Here is a 20,110-nt window from a genome sequence, read left to right on the forward strand (position 1 = left end):
TCAAGAAAGCAGACTCCCTTGAAAGATTCTGGATTGTTTCTGCTTTTGGGTGATTGAACTGGAATAAATGAATCAGACCAGCTCTTTACATGCTACCCCCAGACTGGCCAAACTAGAGATGGTGGCAAAAAAAGGTAATTTCACTCTCACTCCTCTCCTCTTCAGTCTCCCGCTCCTCGACGGCTCCCGGAGCCCTGCGTGGTGGCTCTGCGAGAGAGGTCCACCTGCTCGTTTTAGCAGAAGGTCAGCGAGCTCGACACCTCCAAGCAGGATGTGCTTCTCCTGCGCAGCAAATTAATAGGGCTATTTTTGATCATTTTCGTTTGTCACCCACCATCTTCCACTGCATGCAGCTCAGTACATGCACTGGGAAACTAGAGAAAATGTTATGATTGACTGTGAGTGGCACAACACAACGCTGCCTTTTCTGGAGCTTTGATTTCATCACTAGAGCTGCAAACTGTGACTCACTGTGCTTCCCTGTGCTGCACTCCTCATTTTGTTGGGCATGGAAATCCATCTCTAAATAGGAGTCAGGTCAAGGTATGGCATTCAAAACATTGCAATGCATCTTTTTGACATCCTTAATTACCTAAGAGCGTGTTACAACTGCATGAGCATACAAAATTTGGGTCTAATATTGCAGATCATCATGTCAGCACCTGAGGTTGTCAGAAGTACAGCAGTAGATGTAAAAGCAAGATACGGGCTTTATACCTGGCAAAGACGTGCTATTATTTAAAAGCTTTACAGCGGGTCAGCACCTGCAGCAAAAAGCCAGCTGACCTGAGTCTCCTCTTGGCTGACGCGTTACCCCTGCTGTGCGTTCACAACCAAAATGGATAGTTCACGGCAGCACAGGGACTCAGCCGAGTGCCAGCGAGCCAAATTCTGACGGAGATGTGTAAGGGGGAGAGCTGAAAAATCACAATCGGAAAAGAGATTGAAGGCAAGAGCTTCTCCACCATCATTCCCACTTCTTCCAAAAATTACCTGGGGAAGATCTCGAGATGAGAGTCTGTAAGACAGGTGTACCCCAAACCTAAAGAGGCAGAAAGCCATCCCATGAGGTTTAGAAATGCCAACCTATATTTAGACGCATCATTCAGGCTCTAATCCGAGGAGCCTCAGTGCTGGATAGAGCATGGCCTGTTCCACGGTCCTTGTAAAAATGACTTGTATGAGGCTGCTTTTGTTAGGACAGAGGACAGTAAAAAATGAGGCATCCACTCACAGTATAAAAATACATCCATAGCAAACAACTCGCTATGGATCAATACAATCCTTTAGGCAAGCAAAAACAACTATTATGGTAGGGCACGGGAGGAAGGGCATGCTCATCATGGGGAAGGTGAGTGTTATATGAGATGCAATATATAAGCTGACGATAGTGGGGAAAGGTAGCTTATTGTTCGAAAACAAGCAAACAAAAAAGCCTAAAGGCTGTGCTTGTTCCTTCCCATTCCCTGTCCCACCGTATCTCTTTGCTGCACTGCACGTGGTTTGGTACTGCTTTCATTAGGACTTGAAAAGAAATTCTCATACAGAAAGTAGCATGCTGCTGTCAGATCCATTCAAATTGAATTTTCTCGTAAACTAACCTTCATTTTTTGCTATTTGGGAATAGGTAATATGGGTAAGTGGAACTGCCATACGGTGTGGGCGGGTTTGCAATTGGTATTTCTTCCTATTCACACTACTCTACTGTGCTACCAAATCTGTGACTAATTTATATCTGATTGGTAAAGATTAAAGGTCAAAACTTTCAACAATTGGCATGTGGAATTAAAATATAGCACTTTCATCCAACTAAACACGTAGATTTCTAGGAAGCAGTAGTTACTCAGGCAAATCTCCTTTTGATTGAAATGGGAATTTTGGTTGAGGAAAGTTCATAAAAGCCAATTCAGAGTCTTGGCAAATAAAATGCGAACAGATGAAATAGCTCATAAATTCATAATGTGTTAAAATTTCACCTTGTACTTAGCACTTGTCGAATAGCTCGTTCTCCATCGGACCGTGTAGAAGCGAACCTCCGTAGTCTTTTGGTTCTTTGGGACAGAGTTGTCTGCCCAGATGACCCTCACTGCATCATGCGTAAGTGCAACAGCCTGGACACCTACTGGTGGGAGCATGGGGGTGGAGATATCTGGGACTGAGGTAGGGAAATCATCAAGCAAAGGATAAAAATCAACTTCTAATGGATCAATGGGGTCTGGGTCCATACATCACCAAATGAGCATTCCAAAATAAATGAATAGGTAAGTTAAACAGAAAAACAAAACAAAACAAAACAAAACACGAACAGCCACCAAGGGGCACACGTTACAATGGGTTAAATGCATGGCATTAATGAGGAGGAGGAACATGAGGAGAACAGAAAGAAAGGCATTAATGCAAAATGAGAACGCATCAGCAACATTTCAGTTACATCACTACAACAAAATTAACCAGTGCTATTTTTCATGACTTGTTTGAATACTTCCAGGTATGCTGTGTTTTCTTCACATGAGATGAAGTCAATGCAGAGTGTCTCTCCTTAAAATGATTTACATTTTCTTAAAAAATTTAATCACTTGAATGATACATTATTGGAAACACCTACAAAGTGGAGAGCGTGTCATCTTCCAACCTAATTTATAGATGTGACGTACTCCCACATGTGTAGGAGTTACCTATGCTTTTCTCTCTTGGCAGCCTCTTTCAGGCTTTTTTGCTGTTTTAGGCTCTTGAAAGGAACATATTCTGCATCTGCTTAAACGTTTGTTAGGCAAAACAGAACATAACAATTTCACTGCTGAAGTGAAGATCTTGCAATTGCTGGTCTAATACTGTCAGTGTGTTAAACGTGCACATCCAAGCGTGGAGACGTGGATTGTCTTCAAGTGGGCTTCTTCCTCGAGGAACAAGCACAGTTCCTCTCCCTTGCGTCTGCGATCGGGTGGTCTTTGGGGACCAAGACGCTGAGCACCACGCGCATGCCACGGCAGTGCGCTGTGCAATGTCAGGGGAAAATTCTGGCTGGCTTAATTATGGAGTCAGTGGCGCGTTTCATTTAATTTCCAGAAGTTCAGATCCGAGTGGCACGCTGACACACCCAGTTCACTGAGGCTGTCGAGATTACTGTGGCCATGCTTCTCCTTCCACTTCCTTGCAGAGGAGGTTTCTCTGACTTACGATGGTGTGAGAGAGGAACCAGACATCGGGTCAGTGGCTGATTATGGCTGTTAACAGTCACGGGAAAAAAACACCAACATAATATAAAACCCATCTCAGATCTCACCTCTCTTTGCCAAGTGGCCAAATGGCCAAACCACCAACGTACAGAATTCCTCCCCTGATCAGCATTCAGTTCTGCCCCGGTGACGTTCACGCTTTTGGCTTCTCCAGGGCTCTGTCTCTGCCCTTTGGGGCTGCATGGTGATGGCACCCACGTGGGAACCAGAGACTGTTTCTACTCGGTTTAAATACTCTGTCCTTGTCATAGCACCCAGTCAACTTCTGGCCTGTCTTTTAAAACTATACTTACTGACTCATTATTTACCAGTTGTGATTTTTCTAAATACAATTCCAAAATACAGTGGATTAAGTGCAGCAAAGGCACGCCACAATGTTGCTTGGTTGATTTTTTTTTTCCCCCTAAAATAATGTGCTAATTAATTAATCAAAGCATAAATGACTCTAATATTTCCTCACTGACAGTTGCTACAGTTTGTCTGCTCCATGTGCAATTTCAGCTCTTGACGCTTTGATCACTCCTGTTTTATGGTTTTGTAATTCATTATTCAGAATTTCAGGAGGTAACAGCCTTCAGAAGGAAAAACAGAGCATGTTTAAAATGTATGATAAGCCATTAGGTACCACCTGTGTCTTGTGTTGCTTCTTTCATAAAAAGCTGCTTTATAAGCAGCTTGAATATGAGTGTTGAAGGAGATGAAGCAGCCCAGTTGCTGTTGTAGTGATCCAAAACTCCAGCGCATGATGCACACAGAGAGGGATGGGCAGCTGAATCTTTTTTTTTTTTTTGCCCCATCCTGGTGAATCAAGCTTCTGCAAGTTGAAAGTTAACAGTTTCTTTTCTGGAACTGAAGTTTTCCAAAAGAACTTGGCTGTGAACTTTGGACAGTGAGCAATACCTATTTCTGTTGGGTTTTTTTTACATACTACTGATGGAAGCTAACGTGCCTGGAGCTGAGGTGGTATTTTAACAAATACTGCACTTCCTTTCTCCTTTCTTTCCCATCCTGAAAACTGAAGTCCTGCTGTGGACGAGATTACGAAAAGAGGTTGGGTTTAGCAAAATAAATGGTCAGACTTGATCAATCAAGATAATTCGGTTTCTGAAAGACATCACCACTGACCTGAGGAAGCGGGAAATGTCTATAATCCACCAGTGGCTGAAAATAGCTTCCTAAATACTGCCTCCATCTCCCACCGAAGTTTCATTTGCTATTATTTTCGTGCGGACATCTGTCGCTTGGAAATTGCAATCTCTTGACAGAAAATAGTTTCTTGCCCTCTTCGGAGTTGTTTTGCAAATATGGCATGTTATATAACTTCAGTTTGCACACCGTATCCACACCAGCAGACACCAAAGTATGTCTATGTATATGCTAAACGGACACACAAAGACACAGTTTTTGGGGTTTTTTTGGTGCCCAGGGTGTGTCAGCTTGGCCGTTGCTTGGGGAACACAGTTCCCAGGCTTTCCTGCTTTGCTAAAAGCCTTTTTTGAGATGTTCCTCCACGAATGGCCCAAGCCACCAGCTCCTTTCAGATGCTGCATCCCATGGGTGGGAGGTGGCGGGAAGCTCGGGGGACGGACACCTCCCAGCAATAACAGAGAAGCACCAAGGTGGACGGCTCGCAGATGATCATCGGGTCAGTTCACCAAAACAGAACCCAAGCCTGAATTACCTTTTTCACACCTGGATTCCATTTAATTTACGAGAGGTTATATACAGACATAAAATCAAACCCCACAGGCCAGCCAGGTGATTTTCAAATAGAATTGACAGGGAAGAAAAAACTTAAAAATTAAAGTATATATGGATCCTGAAGCAAACTCACTGGAAAAAGATTTTACAAGACACACATTCAGCAAGAATGACCTCTGTAGACTCCAGACAAGAAGAAAGATTAGTATTTTTGAGCCAGAAGTTCCCTGATGCTTATTATATCTAATGTATCTTGTTACGATTGCCCTTGGTTGTGTAATTAATCTTTTTTTTTTTCCTCTCCTTCTGACTTTCCAAGATTTCTTATGGGAATACTTCACAAAACCATACAGACAAAAGCTGTTTTTCCTTGCAGAGCCACAGAAGTGCCACTTGGTTGATTTACTCCTCGTGGTCCACCCAAGCCAGCGTCAGTGATCGGGTTTGCTCTCAGTGACACAGCTCCCCTTCCAGGCAGCTCTGAACACCATGGGTGAAACACGAGAAAAAAACCTCACCAAATGATGGTGTCGCTCCAGAGGAAAAACACTTTTTTTTTCCCCCCCCTCAGTCCTGTTCTTTTAACCCCTCGTCAGTCCCACCCACACACCAGTGATCGCAGAAAAACCACGAGGCAGTCTGGAAGACAGTGGTACACAAGAATATTTCTGATTTTTTAACTTTGCTAGCGTCCCAACAATGCATCCGTAAAAAATGGTTGCCTAAAAGCACCCTGCTCCATAACTGCTGGGTAATCCCTTCTGTGAGCCTTATCCTGCCCGGAAAAATCTCATCGGTATGTTCCTTCACCTTTTGCAACCCCTCTATGTGCTTTTGTAGATGTGCGTGATGCCAGTATGGTTTTAACTAATTCATTGTCATTTAAACGGCTTTAAAAATGAAGGAAACAAAAATAATTTCATCTGGGCTTAATTCAGCAAAGCTATTCACCACTATTCTGCCCTGATCTTTAAATATTTAAATTGTTTGGGAGTCATGCTTCTCCCAAGCCAACCCGCACCAAAGAGCCAGCACTTGCGAGCAACCCATTAAATTTATACAGCCAATTTCTGTAAAGGGTAAATAATTCATTCTATCTGTGTAGTTACACTAAATTGGGAAACGAAGCTGATTTATTCTAGCAGGGACCTGGAGGTCGCTGGGCTCTTCTTCCATTGCCTTGACCAAAATGTTTTCCCTAGGGTGCACCTTTGTAAGGCCAACGTTCCCTGATGGGGACCAGATTATGAACCAGCATTTGCAACTCACCTGTCATCGACCTGGTGGTCGCACTTTCGTACAGAGGCACTCCTTCGCCTGCGTTGTTAAAGGCCTTTAAGGAAATCACATAATGGGAACTTGGCTCTGCAGGAGAAAACAAATAAGGCAAAAGAAAGCACACACTGTTAAAAGTCAGGTCTGGGATGCAGAACAGATGAGCGCTTTCCTGAAAGACAAGAAAAGAGAAAATAAAGTTAAGCAAACGTCTGTGCAAAGTAGGTGATGAGCGCAACTGTTGCCCATCATTTTCGTTTCCCTTCCAAAGGCTTTATTTATCTCAATCTCCTCGTGCTCTCTGCATCAATAGCGAGCTGAAGTTCTCCTTTAAATCATCTGCAGCTTTGCCTGCATAAGAAAGCTGGAACCAACTTCGTGCATCAGCAGCACCTCCTGACCCATCGCTCTCAGCAGAGGCAGCCTCAGACGCGGTGCTACGCGCAGTGCTACATGGGGGCGAGGGATGCTGCGGGGTGCTAGTGCCTTCCTGCCGGCTCCCGGCACGCTGCTGGATGGAGCTGGGCCTTGGCGCCGAGCTCCGGTGGGCAGGGAGGCATCCAGCCCCGCACAGCTCCTCACAAGGACGCGCTGCTGTCACGGGGATGATGTGGGAAGAGATGGTTGAGGGTCACCGGCGCTGTGTTGCCTTGGGATCCTGAAATTCATACCAGGGAACCGCAGGCATCCAGCTCTCCTGCGCTGCATGGGTGGGACTCGTGCTCCCGAACCCAGCCCAGAACAGTTCATGCACCCCAGTAATCGCTTTCTGGATGCTGAGCAAAAAGCCTCCCTCCCTGATTTCTTGATGTCAGAACTCCGTTGGTAATAGCCATTTCACCACATTTTCCCTCACCGAGAACTCCTCACGCTATGCTGTAAATAGGAAGGATGCGGCAGACAACAAATAACGCATGGGAATTAACTTATGGGTGGACCGCCGTGCTGCACTGGTTTGTGTGTCCTAGTTTACCATGGGGCTACTCTAAATATATCCCTAAATGAAAACAAAGTGAAATGAGCACATCAGCTCCACGTTGTTTTTTGCTACTGTTTTCTCAGAAAAACAAGGCAATCCATTTTCCTGATTTTTTTTCCATGTGAATTGCTTCATCCCCCCACCTTATTTTTTTATTTTAGCTGTTAATTCTATTTGTACAGAAGAAAATTGCAGCTGAATACACTGGGCGCTCATACACCTGCCAAAGCTGGGAACGGCCTCCTCAAAGTTCTTTACTGATAAATAACAAATGTTTGTATGCGAGGAGGCATTTATTAACATGACATTGCAAAAGACCTGCTGAAGAATTATATATTCCATCTACATTAACACCAAATCAGCTCAGCATGATTAATACGATTACAGTGAATCTGAAATGAGTAAATAATCTTTAAGTACTTATTGCATATTGTTACTAATATCCTTTCCACCCACATATTTTGTACTTAATTTCACGTCCAGAAGAAACAGTGACATCTTTGTTTAATATTCAGGTGACTTCTGCGCTTTTATCGCAAAAGAGCTAAACTTTAAACACTGCCAATGAATGACTGGTGCATTAATAACTCCCTGCGTTAAGTATTGTACGGTTATTAATTCAGTTGGTACTCACTGTAATATCATTAGTCATAAGGAAATTATTTTGTGTTCACAGAGCTGTAGTATATATTTTCATATGATTTCCACTATATATTAGCATACTACTTTTAATTTCTAATTTAACTAAGTGCTGTAACTCTCCAGATTCCACACAAAGATTTATTTATCGAGACACGAGGTCATTATTTAGCTGAGAGTTTAATAATGTCACGTTCAGTAGTTTCTGCAGGAGAGAAGGAAATCCATATGCGCAGCCTAGACCGACTCCGTCTCTTCCTTCTGCCCATGTCCCAGCTGTTGTGCCCATTTAGGAATTTTGAAAGACGTTGGGCAGAGTGATGCAAGGGGTTAATACAGACCATTCACTAAGGTAGACTTTGGGAAGGATACCAAAAGATGAAGATTTAGGACTTTGAGACGCACCAGGTATTTGCTGTTATCAGCAGTGAACTCGGTCACCACCCTGAAGAGGACATATAGAGACAGACAGTGGATTAATCTTACTGCTCTCTGTAAATTAGGCAGGTGGTTTAGTTTATAAGGGCTGTCCCTACAGTGACTGAAGAGACAAGCACCTCTGTAGAACAATTCATCCCATGCTAAGATAGGTATTTCAGAAATATAAGATGAATCAGCCTCTAAGGGTTGGTACATACCTCCACTGATAATGGCCAGAGCACAGATGTCTGGACTTCACTCAGCTTAAATTTTAAATAACCAGACATTAGTCAGAAAAGAATGTCACCCTGAAGGCTGATTTTTTTAAATGTGAAAGATTACGAGAAACCTGATTCTAGAAATTACTGTCAAAATCCCCAAAACCCCCACAGAACTGTCAGGTCTAATCAAAATACATTGTGAATTCCCAATAACGAATAAGCAAAAGGAGTGATTTACTATTAATTTGATAATGAAAAATATACTCACAGAAATTGATAAATTAGGTGGAAAAATGTGATAAGTTCATGGAAAATTTAAAAATGGAGACTATATAGCACATACTTCATTACAACTGCCCATATAGCACAATATATAGTCCATCAAATTTTATAAATTGAACAGACTGACATATGATTTATGTTTATAACCAGGTTGGGTAAGGTTACATTTGCAAAAATGAGCTAAGATTGGGATGCGGATGTGATCTGTAGCTTTCTGTTAAAAACATGAAAAATTCAGGTGGTTAATTTGAGCCGCTGCTAACTGGAGCAATAAATAATTGCTTGAGTCTCCTCTTAGATAAGAGGGGAAAAAGGCAATCTGCCACGCTACAGTGTTTGAACACAGTATTAGAGTTCAGTTTAGTCCAATACAATGAAAAAGTGAAAAAGCATTAACATTATCATGTGGCAGACAGTTGCTTTTTGAACTGCGTTGTGTATTAATAACACTTACGGGGTCATTCTGGTGCTCATTTTGGTAAAATGCCACTGACTGGAGTGGGAGTTCAAATGGAGAAAGCTTTTTAGTGTAAACCTACAGTAAAAGTGCAGGAGCTAATGGAACAGAAGGGTCGTTAGCACTCCCGGCAGAAACAACGCAAAGAAACAAAGAAAGAGGGGCTTGAGAGATGACAGTTGCAGTACAGTTGCAAGAATTCAGAGGTAAATTCTGAATTTTCCTCCACCTGTAACAATGATGTTACCATTTGTATTTGCTATTCTGGAGCAGGAGAAGGAGAGAATTATATGCTTTTTTCCTGGCAGAAGAAATCTCTTCTCGCCTTTGAAGAAGATGGGCAAAGAATTCAGCTTTAATTAGAGCATCAGCCAAGAATCCCCATGTCAGTGTTGGTGTGGAACATGCTCTGGAAATAAAGTTGTGTTCTGCAGTTCACCTTCAAAAAAAAAAGTACAAGAAGTTCAAACTAAGCATGAACAAAATCGATTTCTTCTACTGACAGATGTTGTTACTGGAAAGAAAATAATCAACAAAGAGCAGCTCATTCAAGATTCCACAGTTATTTTCTTCTTTAAGAGGGTAAAATTGTGACATCTGTATAGCCATTACACAGGGCCTTTTGACAAATGCTGAGTTTTCATGTATAATTTAATTTTCTCTTTGAACTATAAATATAAAATAAATGCTTGACTACTAGATGTGAAGTCCAATCCAAGGAAAGCTCCTCACCTTAAACTACAGTGTTGGAAAGAGGGTAGGGCACTCAACTGACTTTCCAGATCAGCTCCTTTCTCTCTCAAATAAAAATTCATTCTCAAGTCCTCTTCTCATTTCTCATTTTAACAATTACCTGACACAAGGGAGCTGCTGAGTGCTCTATAGATTGGTACCCTGAGAGAGCCGAAGCTAAGATGGGGTCCTCATCATCATCATGAAAACGTTGCTCATGCCATCATACCACTCAGAGCTACTGTCCTGTACCTAAAACTGTCTAAATTTCTTCTAATGCAATGCAGCCAAGAAAATAGCAATAAAGAGAAGTTACACGTTCAATAATCTTCTCCCAACACCTTTGTCAGTGCCTTCCTCATCCTAACCAAAAGTGAAGTAGCAGTTCATTGAGATCTGATCCCTTCTACTCTGCTTGAGCGTCAGCGCGGATCTGTGAGTACAGTATAATAACGTGCTCATGCTGCCAGAGCTTGCTGAGGAGGAAAGCTGCCATCTTTTGGGTTTTTTTTCCCCCCATTACGAAGCTGTTTTTAACTGTAGGCTACAAGAGTCTACCCTCAGGATGGCAGAGCCAGTAGTAAGGTATCCATCAGGAGGAGCTATGGGCTCCCTGGAGACAAAGTGGAAACAAAGATACCTCGTCAAAACAGATGGGGTCTGACAAGATCCTGCAGTAAAAGGACACGGTGGAAATTGCAGCAAGAGAAATTCTCATTAGTTATTAGGAAAGAAATAAATATACGGGTTGTCAGGCACTGAGGCAGGGAGTCCAGGGAGGTTGTGGAACACCCATCCTTGAAGATGCTCAGAAGTCAGCTGCAGATGACACTGGTGTGACCCAGAGCTACCTTCGAAGCTGGCCCTGCTTTGAACAAAGACTTGGACCATAGGACTTGAGAGATCCCTTCCAACCTAAGTAATTCTGTGATAATTAATACCTGCTCACATAAGCATGATGAGAGCAAGGAAGCTGGCTTTGATGCCGAGCTGAGGAGGCAGTTCTAAGCCAGCTGCTGACATAGGACCCTTCTGTCCTCCCTGTCCTCTTTGCTTCACCAAAAGCATACTGACTCTCCTTTAGTAGCAATGAAAGGAGTGGAAACACAAATGCTAGGTTTTGTTGTAAGCAGACTAACTCCTGCAGGAAATGCCCTTTTAAAAGAGAAAAGGTCTTCAAAAGAATTATGTCTATGCTCTGTGTGTCCTGCCAGTGCCACTGATGCTGAAAGACCCTCCCAAGGGCAGAAAAGCAGTCATTCACAGTTATCTCAAGAAGCAACCAGAGAACAGCCTCATTCACTCCTGTCTGGGTTTGTGAAAACAATACACCTAGTAATCAATAGCACCAGTACCAGTTCCTAGACCTAGTAAAGTTACCTTATCACCAGGAAAAGGTAATCTATCTATAGGAGAAATGTAAAATTGAAGCATAAACTCTGCAGACAAGGGTTATTGAATTCTGAGAAATCAGGAGAGAAACACACTTCCAACACCACAATGAGATGTAGTGCACTTCTTCTGTAACCTAGACCTGGAATGGAGGGTTGTAGGTAGGGCTGTGGCTGCCCAGACTGCCAGGGCTGGGGAACGCTCCCAGGAAAACGGAAACCACCCTACACGCATTAAGGAGCCCAAAGCACAGTTTACAATCAAGTTCTCAATTAGCAGTGCTACAACGAACAAGCCCAAAGCAGGTGGAGATCCTGCTGTGTGAGACAGCTCAGAGGGAATCGGAGGGGTTTCTCTGCAAATTCGGGAGGAATCCCGTCACAAGGGAGGGTGCCTGGGTCAGACCACGGAGAAAACATTCTGCATTTAGCAGACTACTAAATAAATTTGTGCTTTGACAGCTGCAGTGTCAGGGCTAGCCAGATATCCAGCCATAATACACTGTGCCACATATGATGAGCATCAGCAGCGTCTTGCCTGGGGGTCGGGAAGCCCGGGGTGGTTTGGCCTCCTCTGTGCAGAAATTACCATCACCCCAGCCTTGACTCTGATTTTACAAATATCCATGGGGCACCTAATGGCCAGCAGATTAGATCCCTATTAAAAGAAACAATAAGCAATGTATTCCACTTCTTGGACAACGTACACTTCCCCAGCATAGCAAAGCTTAAAAGCAGATGTTAGCACAATCTAGGAAAATGATATCCACATTTAAAAAAAAAAAAAAATCTTTTAATCAATATTAGCAAATTCAACCATAAATACGCCACTAGAATAGACTATCATGGTGAAATTCTCCAAATTAGTTTCTCCCATGTTGTCAGCTAGAGAAAAAGAGTTTTATTTTATTCCTTCTAGGCACTTTGTACATCAGCAATGGCTGCATTTCAGGGGTGGATGAAGAGATAATTTCTGTGATGTTATTTCATCGAATGTATCAGGTAATTTAAAAAGGAGTCTCTATCAGAAAGGCTAAAATGGGTAATAAAGAGCTCATGATCGCTTTCAATAAAATAGAGACCTACCAGTGAATTATTCTTTCTCTGACACAACAGAATCAGCATATATTTACATCTTCTGGTAAACTGAACAGTCCATAATAACAAAGAAGAACTTTATTCAATTAAGTTAAACTTACCGAATGCTGTAAAAGTCAAGACTGCATTTTCCAAGGCTACAGAGGATGGGCCTAATCTCCTCTTTGTGAATGGAAAGCACAAAATGTAAGTTTTGGAAATTTGGCACATTTTTGCCATGCCAAAAGGTTTCTTCTGGTGTTTAAACAAAGTCAGCTAAATAACATGGTTTTTAAGCATTAGGAGCACTAGTATCTCCTGAAAATCAATTCCTTCTGTTTAGGATCCGGAAGAGTAATGTAGATTTTGCTGACTGAGGCATCCAAATCTGAAACTTTTGTCCTGGGAAAATTCCCGAGTGTTAAAGCCCTCTTTAGAAAAAAACCCATTTGTTTTGAGAGTGAATATAGAGAACAGTGGAAACTTGGCTTCACATCTGCAGTATGTCACAAACGTCTCAAGAAATGACGGAGAAGTCACCATTTTTTGTGTGTCTTCAGTCCCTATGGTATTAACTTTTTTTTTCTATTTCCTTTAGTCTTTTGCCTATAAGCTCTTTGAAGTAGTGTCTTACAATATGTTTCTATGTTAACTAGACAGTGAAATGCCGATCTCATCTCAAACTTCTGGGCACTACTGTAGCACAAATAGTAAAAATATGTTAATACACAGACGTGCTTAAAATATCTCCTAAAATTAATTGGAAATGGTCCCTGAGGAGCGCAGTTCTGTCCGTCTGCTTCACAGAGATGTGAGGGACGAGGGACAGAGGGGGGTCCTACACACCTACATTTCAAACGAATACATCCCAACCTGTAATTTTTAATCCAAACTCACCGTTGAATCTGTTACAACTGTTGAGGGCGTGTCCTAGCTCTTTGGACGATAAACTAGGACTCCAGTCATCTTCCAAAAGTTTGGTTAGGTAGCAATACCTGGGACTTTGCCTTACTCTGCTGCAGTGTGAGCTCCAGCAGCGTCCTTCAGCAACTGGACCTCCCTGCCTTCTCACAGGCTGTGCCTTGGCAAGACATCTCCCGGCGAATCATCCCGAGAAGTCAATATAGACCCACCCTGGAGCCACGGTGCCTTTGGGTGGGCGCACCATGCAACGCAGAGAGGACATGACCCTGTAGTGAACCAGTGAAGGTCACGGCATCAAAACAGGTTGCTGCAGCTGGATGACAATGACGTGCCTCACTATTCCGGGGATGCCTGTATATTTATAGGTACTCAGGCTGATTCTGGAAACACTTAACTTCTAAAACACTAGGGAAAGTGTTTAACAGAGCAAAGAGAATTTATAATGAGAATCTGTTAAGTGCTTTTATTTTAATGTAGTTCAGGAGATGAACAGCAAATCCATATTTACAGTTGTTTTTAAGATGTCATCTCATCATATATTATGCCTGCTTGCTGATTTCTCTTGTGAGCTATGTCCTGTCTGCATTATAACAAAGTGCGCAGGGCTTTTTTTTAAGCAAAGACTGTAATTTGAGCATGCTTAGAAATAGGTCTTGCCTCCTGCGGAGATGTGAACCTTTACAACTCCCGTGGTGCATTGCAAGCTCAGTGCACTCCGTGTCGGAAGGGATGCAAAACAACAAAAAAATCCCTATGCGTATCACATACATTTGTTATTGATGTTACAAATGCAGCCCAACTCAGGAAAAGTAAAGTAGCATAGCAGAAAATGTAGTGTAAGACATATGGAGAAATGAATAAAAAATGAATAGCCGTGACTCAAGATGCTTCCCGACACCAGAGGAAACACCATTAATGTACCAGTAGGGTCAACTTGTGTGTGGCGAAGGTTTCTTCAGGCACTCATACACAAAAAAAAAAATTATGAAAGTTGCACCGTGAGGAGAGGTTGTGTTTTCCTTTGCAAAAAATAGGTCTTTCATCCAAGCAAGTGTGCACCTATGAGCCTGGGTCACTTAGCTGTTTTGATCTCCTTGGCATCCGCGACTGAGAGATCAGTAGCACTCCAGAAGGTGAAGCAGTGTCATATCCATCCTTTTCCCTGAAAACTAAGCCTTGTAACAAAGCTTCCTTTTTTTTTTGGTTGATGAATGAATAGAAAGAAAAAAAATATTCTTGGCTATCTGTATTATCTATATTATAATTTGGGATTAAGAGTTATTCTTAGGCATTCTGTTCTTCACCAGTGAAGAGGAGCAATATTCAGCTCTTCTGTTCCATCTGTTGTCAATAGATCCTAAACATTTTGTCAGGGAAGCCTGTTTAACTATTTTTTACAGCTGGAGAATTGAGGCGTAAACAAACTAAAATGCTCTACAGAAAGACAGCCAGAGTGAAGCGTATGAGCAGATTCCTACACATATGGGCAGGCTAAAATTCTCTTTAACACGAGGACGCTCTTAAAATCCACACAATATCTGATTTGGGGGAGTTATGCAAGATCCGTTTGTAATGTAAATAGTGTGCGGATCTCAAGCTGACCCTTTGCTTGTGAGCAATTTCTCCATAGTCTGTAAGCAAAGCAAAGTCACGGAGAAATGAAAGAAAATTGTTGCATGGAGTATTTGCAGAAATGGCAACATTTTTCAAATGACAGTCAGTTTTCAAAGGCAAGAAAGAAAAGGAACAGTCCCTGGAGTCTCAAAGTGCCTTTACTTGTTAGTGTTGTGCTTTAGCGTGATCTATGAGGGAAACAGTGAGATGCATAAAATTCAACATATTTTTGTTTGATTTTTGCTGCCTCATTTTGTATTAAAAATGCAAAGGGAAGAAAACAACCAAAAAACTACATTAAAAAGCTTTTTTGTTCCCTTTCATGTCTTTGTTATAATCCACAACTGTCATCTGCAAAGATTAAAGAAAATGAAGAACCTTCTTTCTCTCCCTTAGCAATAAAACAAAATGCTTTTTTTCCTTGTCTACGCATAAGGGTCAAATTTAATCTGATCCGCAGTCAAGATGAAGGTGAATTTGATGGAATCCTTTGTATTCCTACTGGTACGTTTGTTAAAATATAAATTCAAATCTAAAAGCTTTATCTTCATTTCTCGTCACTTGTAAATGTCGATTTTATTTTTTTTTTAAGTTTTATTCCTTGAATAATGCAGGGATCCATTCAGTTTAATGTTTGTGCAATCCAAAACTCTAGTGCATCACCTGAACAGTAACACTTGCATCAAGGTGCGCAAAGAGAAAACCACCCCGGCTGCCCAGGTCTCGCCGTGCCATATAGAGCCCCTTGCACCAGTCCGCACAGACCAGGGGAGACCGTGCAGCCCCCTCCAACATTATAAACCGACTTAGCGTGTTAATACGTTCTTATTATTCATATGGTAGCTCTAATTCTCCAAACTACTAATTAGGCAGAAATTGCTCACATCCATTAGTTTTTCTCTTCGGAGCTTAAAATTTTGAGATGTGTGTAGCTTCAGGCTTTATGGGAGGAGAGGGAGTAACTTTCAAAAGTCTTTGCCAGATTTTGCCACATATTATGCACTTTGCTTTCACTGCCGGGCCAGGAGGATCAAAGGTTTAAGTTAAAGACAGACACGAAAATGGTATTTCAAGACGTGCACTCCAGCTTCACAATCAAACTCTTTCAAGAGGGTGCATACGAATTCCTACACACTCCGGGAGATGAATGCAACTTTTTCTTAGGTCACATAAAGGCAACTGTGCTTAAAAGCTCTTTCTAAAATTACGCCTTGTTCTTCTGTTCTCACATATGGAAAGGGGGAAGGAAGGGATGTGCTCTGAAGCAGAAAGTCCACATTTCTGTAAGACTCTGGAATTTGGTACAGCCTTCCCATCATATTTAGTTTTTAAATGGTTGGAATATCTGTAAAATAGCCATTTTTATATGCATTTTCTCATGGAAAGACTTAGGGCGTTTTACAGATGGAAGCATTATTATGGACGTCAGAGGAATTACCTTTTCTGATCAGCTTAAAACTGAGTCTCAGGTTTTCAAATCTGCATCTCTCTGCCTTCTCTCACATGGTGCAAACACCCTGGCATCAGCTGCAGAATTATTCTATTGTTCCTATTTAAAAGCTTTTTTAAAGCATTTTTGCTGTTGGGATGTCACTAACATACAGCAAAGGCAGAGGCCACACCGTGCAGCATTGGGAGGCTAATGGACATCCTCCAGGTCTCCTCACTCCCAGCCTCCCACCCTTCTCATGTCAGCCTCCTACCTTTTTCCCTTATTCCAGTAAGTTATTACAATATTCTGGAATGACTTATCAAAATATCCAAGCATGACATAATAATGTTGTTTAACATATTGGAATAAGCTATGATAAAGTTATCACGTTTCATTTTTCCAATGCATTAATTAAAAACGCAGCTTTATGATCTACTAAAAGTTTGATGCAAATTATTACAGCTAGTGTGGTGTTTCAGATATCTTGGGGTTTATGTTTGCAGAATCGGTAAATGGAAATCTCCTTGGCATACTACTTCTCTTTTCTTTTAAACTTTTATTTCCTGAGTAAGCTTTAATACAAAGCTCCATGGAGATGAGCCCAGTCAGTTCATTACCACGCTTAACGCCTTCTTAGTTGGATCAGTATGGAAATCGTTACTACTTACGCGTAGAAGATCAGAATTGGCATCTGTGAATTTTCCAATATTGTTAAAACCGCCATTAATCAGCCAATAACCTTGCCATTTATAATAACAAGCAAAGAATTAAAAATATATTAAAAAAAGAAAATGAAGTAGCTCACTAGAAGCAGGTCTCCTTGTTAGAATTATTCATTGGAGAGTCAGTCAAGCACTGATTTCTCTGTCACAGAAAAGGTTGAATGAGAGCAGGGGATGCTTGCTTCTGAAATTTATGAGACTGACATCAAATATCTTTCATACACTGCAGAAAGAAAATACAACAAATTCTTCACTGACAAAGCTGAAGTCTCTGGATATTCTTACATTCTTCTGCACCTGTGGAGAGTGTCTCCAAGGCAATATGACCACTCAGTCATAAGAAAAATCACTCTATTTAATTCATTCTGGGGTACAAGTGTTACCTCTATATAGTTGCATTCAAGATGATCATCACACAGAATAAAGTTCTCCATCACTATTATGAAAGACTGAGTACTTTTCTTCATGTTTTTGAAGTGATTTATTCAGTAGCTGAAGTGTACTACTCAGACAAGTGCTATAACAGCTTGGGTACAGGCTGATTCAGGCATTAAAAAAGTTTTGCTTGAAGGAAGTAATCAATTAAGTACCTGAAATGTGATGCAAAGCTGCCAGATGACTTGTGCATATTGGTGTTACACTTGCATTATCAAGAGGGAAGGAATTAAAAAGCAGGCCACTCTGTGAGTGTGCAGGTCTCCATCCTTCCCCTACGAGTGATCTACTTGAGGAGGTTGTCCACCGCTTCCAAGCTTTGTACTTTCAAGCAGAGTTTTAAAAGTATTTAGGATTATGAAGGTGCAGTGAAGTGTCTAATAGGATTTCTAAAGCAACTTTGGTATCTGACTCCCATCCAAAACCAGCAAGTACCACACAGAAAGCATTTTTACTCGCTCATTAGCAGCAGACTGAAGGTGCAAAGAGGTTTGGAATTTCATAATTGGCTCTAGAACGGCGTAACAATGCACACCGTGGCTAAGTTACCCTTACAGACATCCACCATGGTCAACAGGGAGAAAAAAAAAAAAATCAGATGATGGAGCTGTTAAATGGGCTGAACTATCCTTGGAGCTGTTGAACGGGCTAAACTATCCTTGCTGTCGTCTTTTCCTGCTTGATGGACTAGATAAGGAACACAGGCCGATATGGCTCAAACTCAGGTGACTCAATTAAACATCTGAAGTGGGGTAACATAAATAAACAGTCTAGAGCGTAGGTCAGAGAGTTCTGTCCTATCACAAAGGTTTCAATACCGAACAGTGACATACCACGACCACAGGTAAAGCTACCGTCTTCTCTACAACCTGGCTGCAGAGGAGATAAACAGTCCTGAGCTTAAAGTACGGGCTACGTTTTGTTTGGCTCTGCCTCGAGTTCGCTTTGTGATACTAGGAAATAATTTAGGATTAGATTTTAGAATTACAGAATTTCGCATAAAAATACAAAATGCAACAAATTACTGTATTTCGAGACATGTACAACAGTCGTACCCAACCATCCGCATTCGCAGGGTGTGCGTGCAGGTGGCCGACAATGACCCGCGGCTGCACAAACAAGTTAGCAAAGGAGGAACAAAACCCGCGCAAATATCAGCACGAGGAACCGCAGCCTTACATATCCAACAAGCAGGAATTGCTACAGCAACCCTATCGCACATCCACGGCAGGAATCACCAGACAAAGGAGGATCACGAAGGCAGGAATTTCCAGGGCAACCATATCGCAGATGCTGGGAAGGGAATAAAGCCAGTGAGCCAGCCTGGGGGCTGATAGCTTCAACTTTCAATAGCTACGTGCATCCCTCACCTGTAAGGTCTTTGGAAAGATGTCCCGGAGGTGCTTTTGTGCAGGTCTGAACACAGAGAGAAGAAAATTGTTCCCAGGAAAAAGATCAGGCATGCGCGTATGTGCACACGTATGGCCATCAGGGTGTTTCGCATCCCTGTTCAAGCCGGCACAGCACTAGTTTTAACAGTTCTTCACCGTCGTTTCTCTCAGGACTACAGCACGAGCTTATAGCAGCAAAATGATGCCTGACGTGGAGCTGGATTATTTGGTTTGGGTATCCGTGTGCAAAAACGGTGACTGTAAGTGAGAAGCAGGCAGGATTTCTGAAAGGCAGCTGATGTCAAACAAATCTGATTGCTCTTTAATGAAAGCATCTACCACTCCAGAATCTAAATGATACATAGGTTTGCAGTGTGCTTCAAAATAGCATACAGAGGAACAATAAAAAGAAGAACTGCAGTGAACCTCGGGAAGCTGCAAAACCCCGTTTTTTCAGCTAGATACATCACAGACTGGACTGAGGTGAAGTGGGGTGACCTCTCCGCAGTCTCTGTCTGACGAGACAAAGGACAGCTGGGGAGCCAAGAGGAAGCAATCGCTGAAAGCCACGAGGATCAAAAGGGATGAGGTCTTTGGAGGGGAGAGAAAAACTCACTGACATTCATCATTTATTTAGGTATCAGACTTCATTGTCGCTTTTCACATTATGTTTAAGATAATGTATACCCCTCATGCATAGGTTTCATAGGAGATGTTACAACAGGTGGGATGAGTCCACATAAGATCTAGGAAATATTTTTTCCCCTCATTCCTGCCAGCAGCACATTTTGATTCATAGCCTTATTGAAAACATTATTTTTATTAGGAAAAGAATTCCGTCTCATCATTTTGTGTAATCCTCTTGTAATGGTTTCTAATAAAGGGGGTGAATAATGCAGGAAGTGTTGGCAACTGTTCTAATTTTTTAAAAGCTTTCTCTGGGCCCTTGGTCACATCCCTCTGGGGTTCATTTTCTGTGGACATTTAAATGATGGAATTTAATTAGTGCAATTATTCATGGAAACTGATTTTCAAAGTTGTACCTGCAAACGTTCAGAGAAGTCGAATTTAAAATGTGCACGTCAGGATTTGTGACCAAAGTACTTGTATCCTTATCCAGTTAGAGAACCAGATGCATGCAGCTTATGTGGACAACGACATTTAAGTTACACTACTCACATT

At 41.8% G+C, this 20,110-nt stretch overlaps 1 protein-coding gene across 1 annotated transcript in view; it reads right to left on the minus strand.

Annotated features, from left to right (window-relative positions):
- Nucleotides 1-20,110, minus strand: part of DCC (DCC netrin 1 receptor) — a 362,206-nt gene that overhangs the window by 64,520 nt on the left and 277,576 nt on the right. The window contains exons 15-16 of the mRNA XM_059833384.1: nucleotides 6,207-6,302; nucleotides 1,977-2,215 (exon numbers count right to left, since the gene is read on the minus strand). Coding sequence (XP_059689367.1) covers nucleotides 1,977-2,215; nucleotides 6,207-6,302 — 335 coding nt within the window. The remainder of the gene's footprint in view (nucleotides 1-1,976; nucleotides 2,216-6,206; nucleotides 6,303-20,110) is intronic.

This window comes from Gavia stellata, chromosome Z (genome assembly GCF_030936135.1).
Source record: "Gavia stellata isolate bGavSte3 chromosome Z, bGavSte3.hap2, whole genome shotgun sequence".
Classification (NCBI taxonomy): Eukaryota; Metazoa; Chordata; class Aves; order Gaviiformes; family Gaviidae; genus Gavia; species Gavia stellata.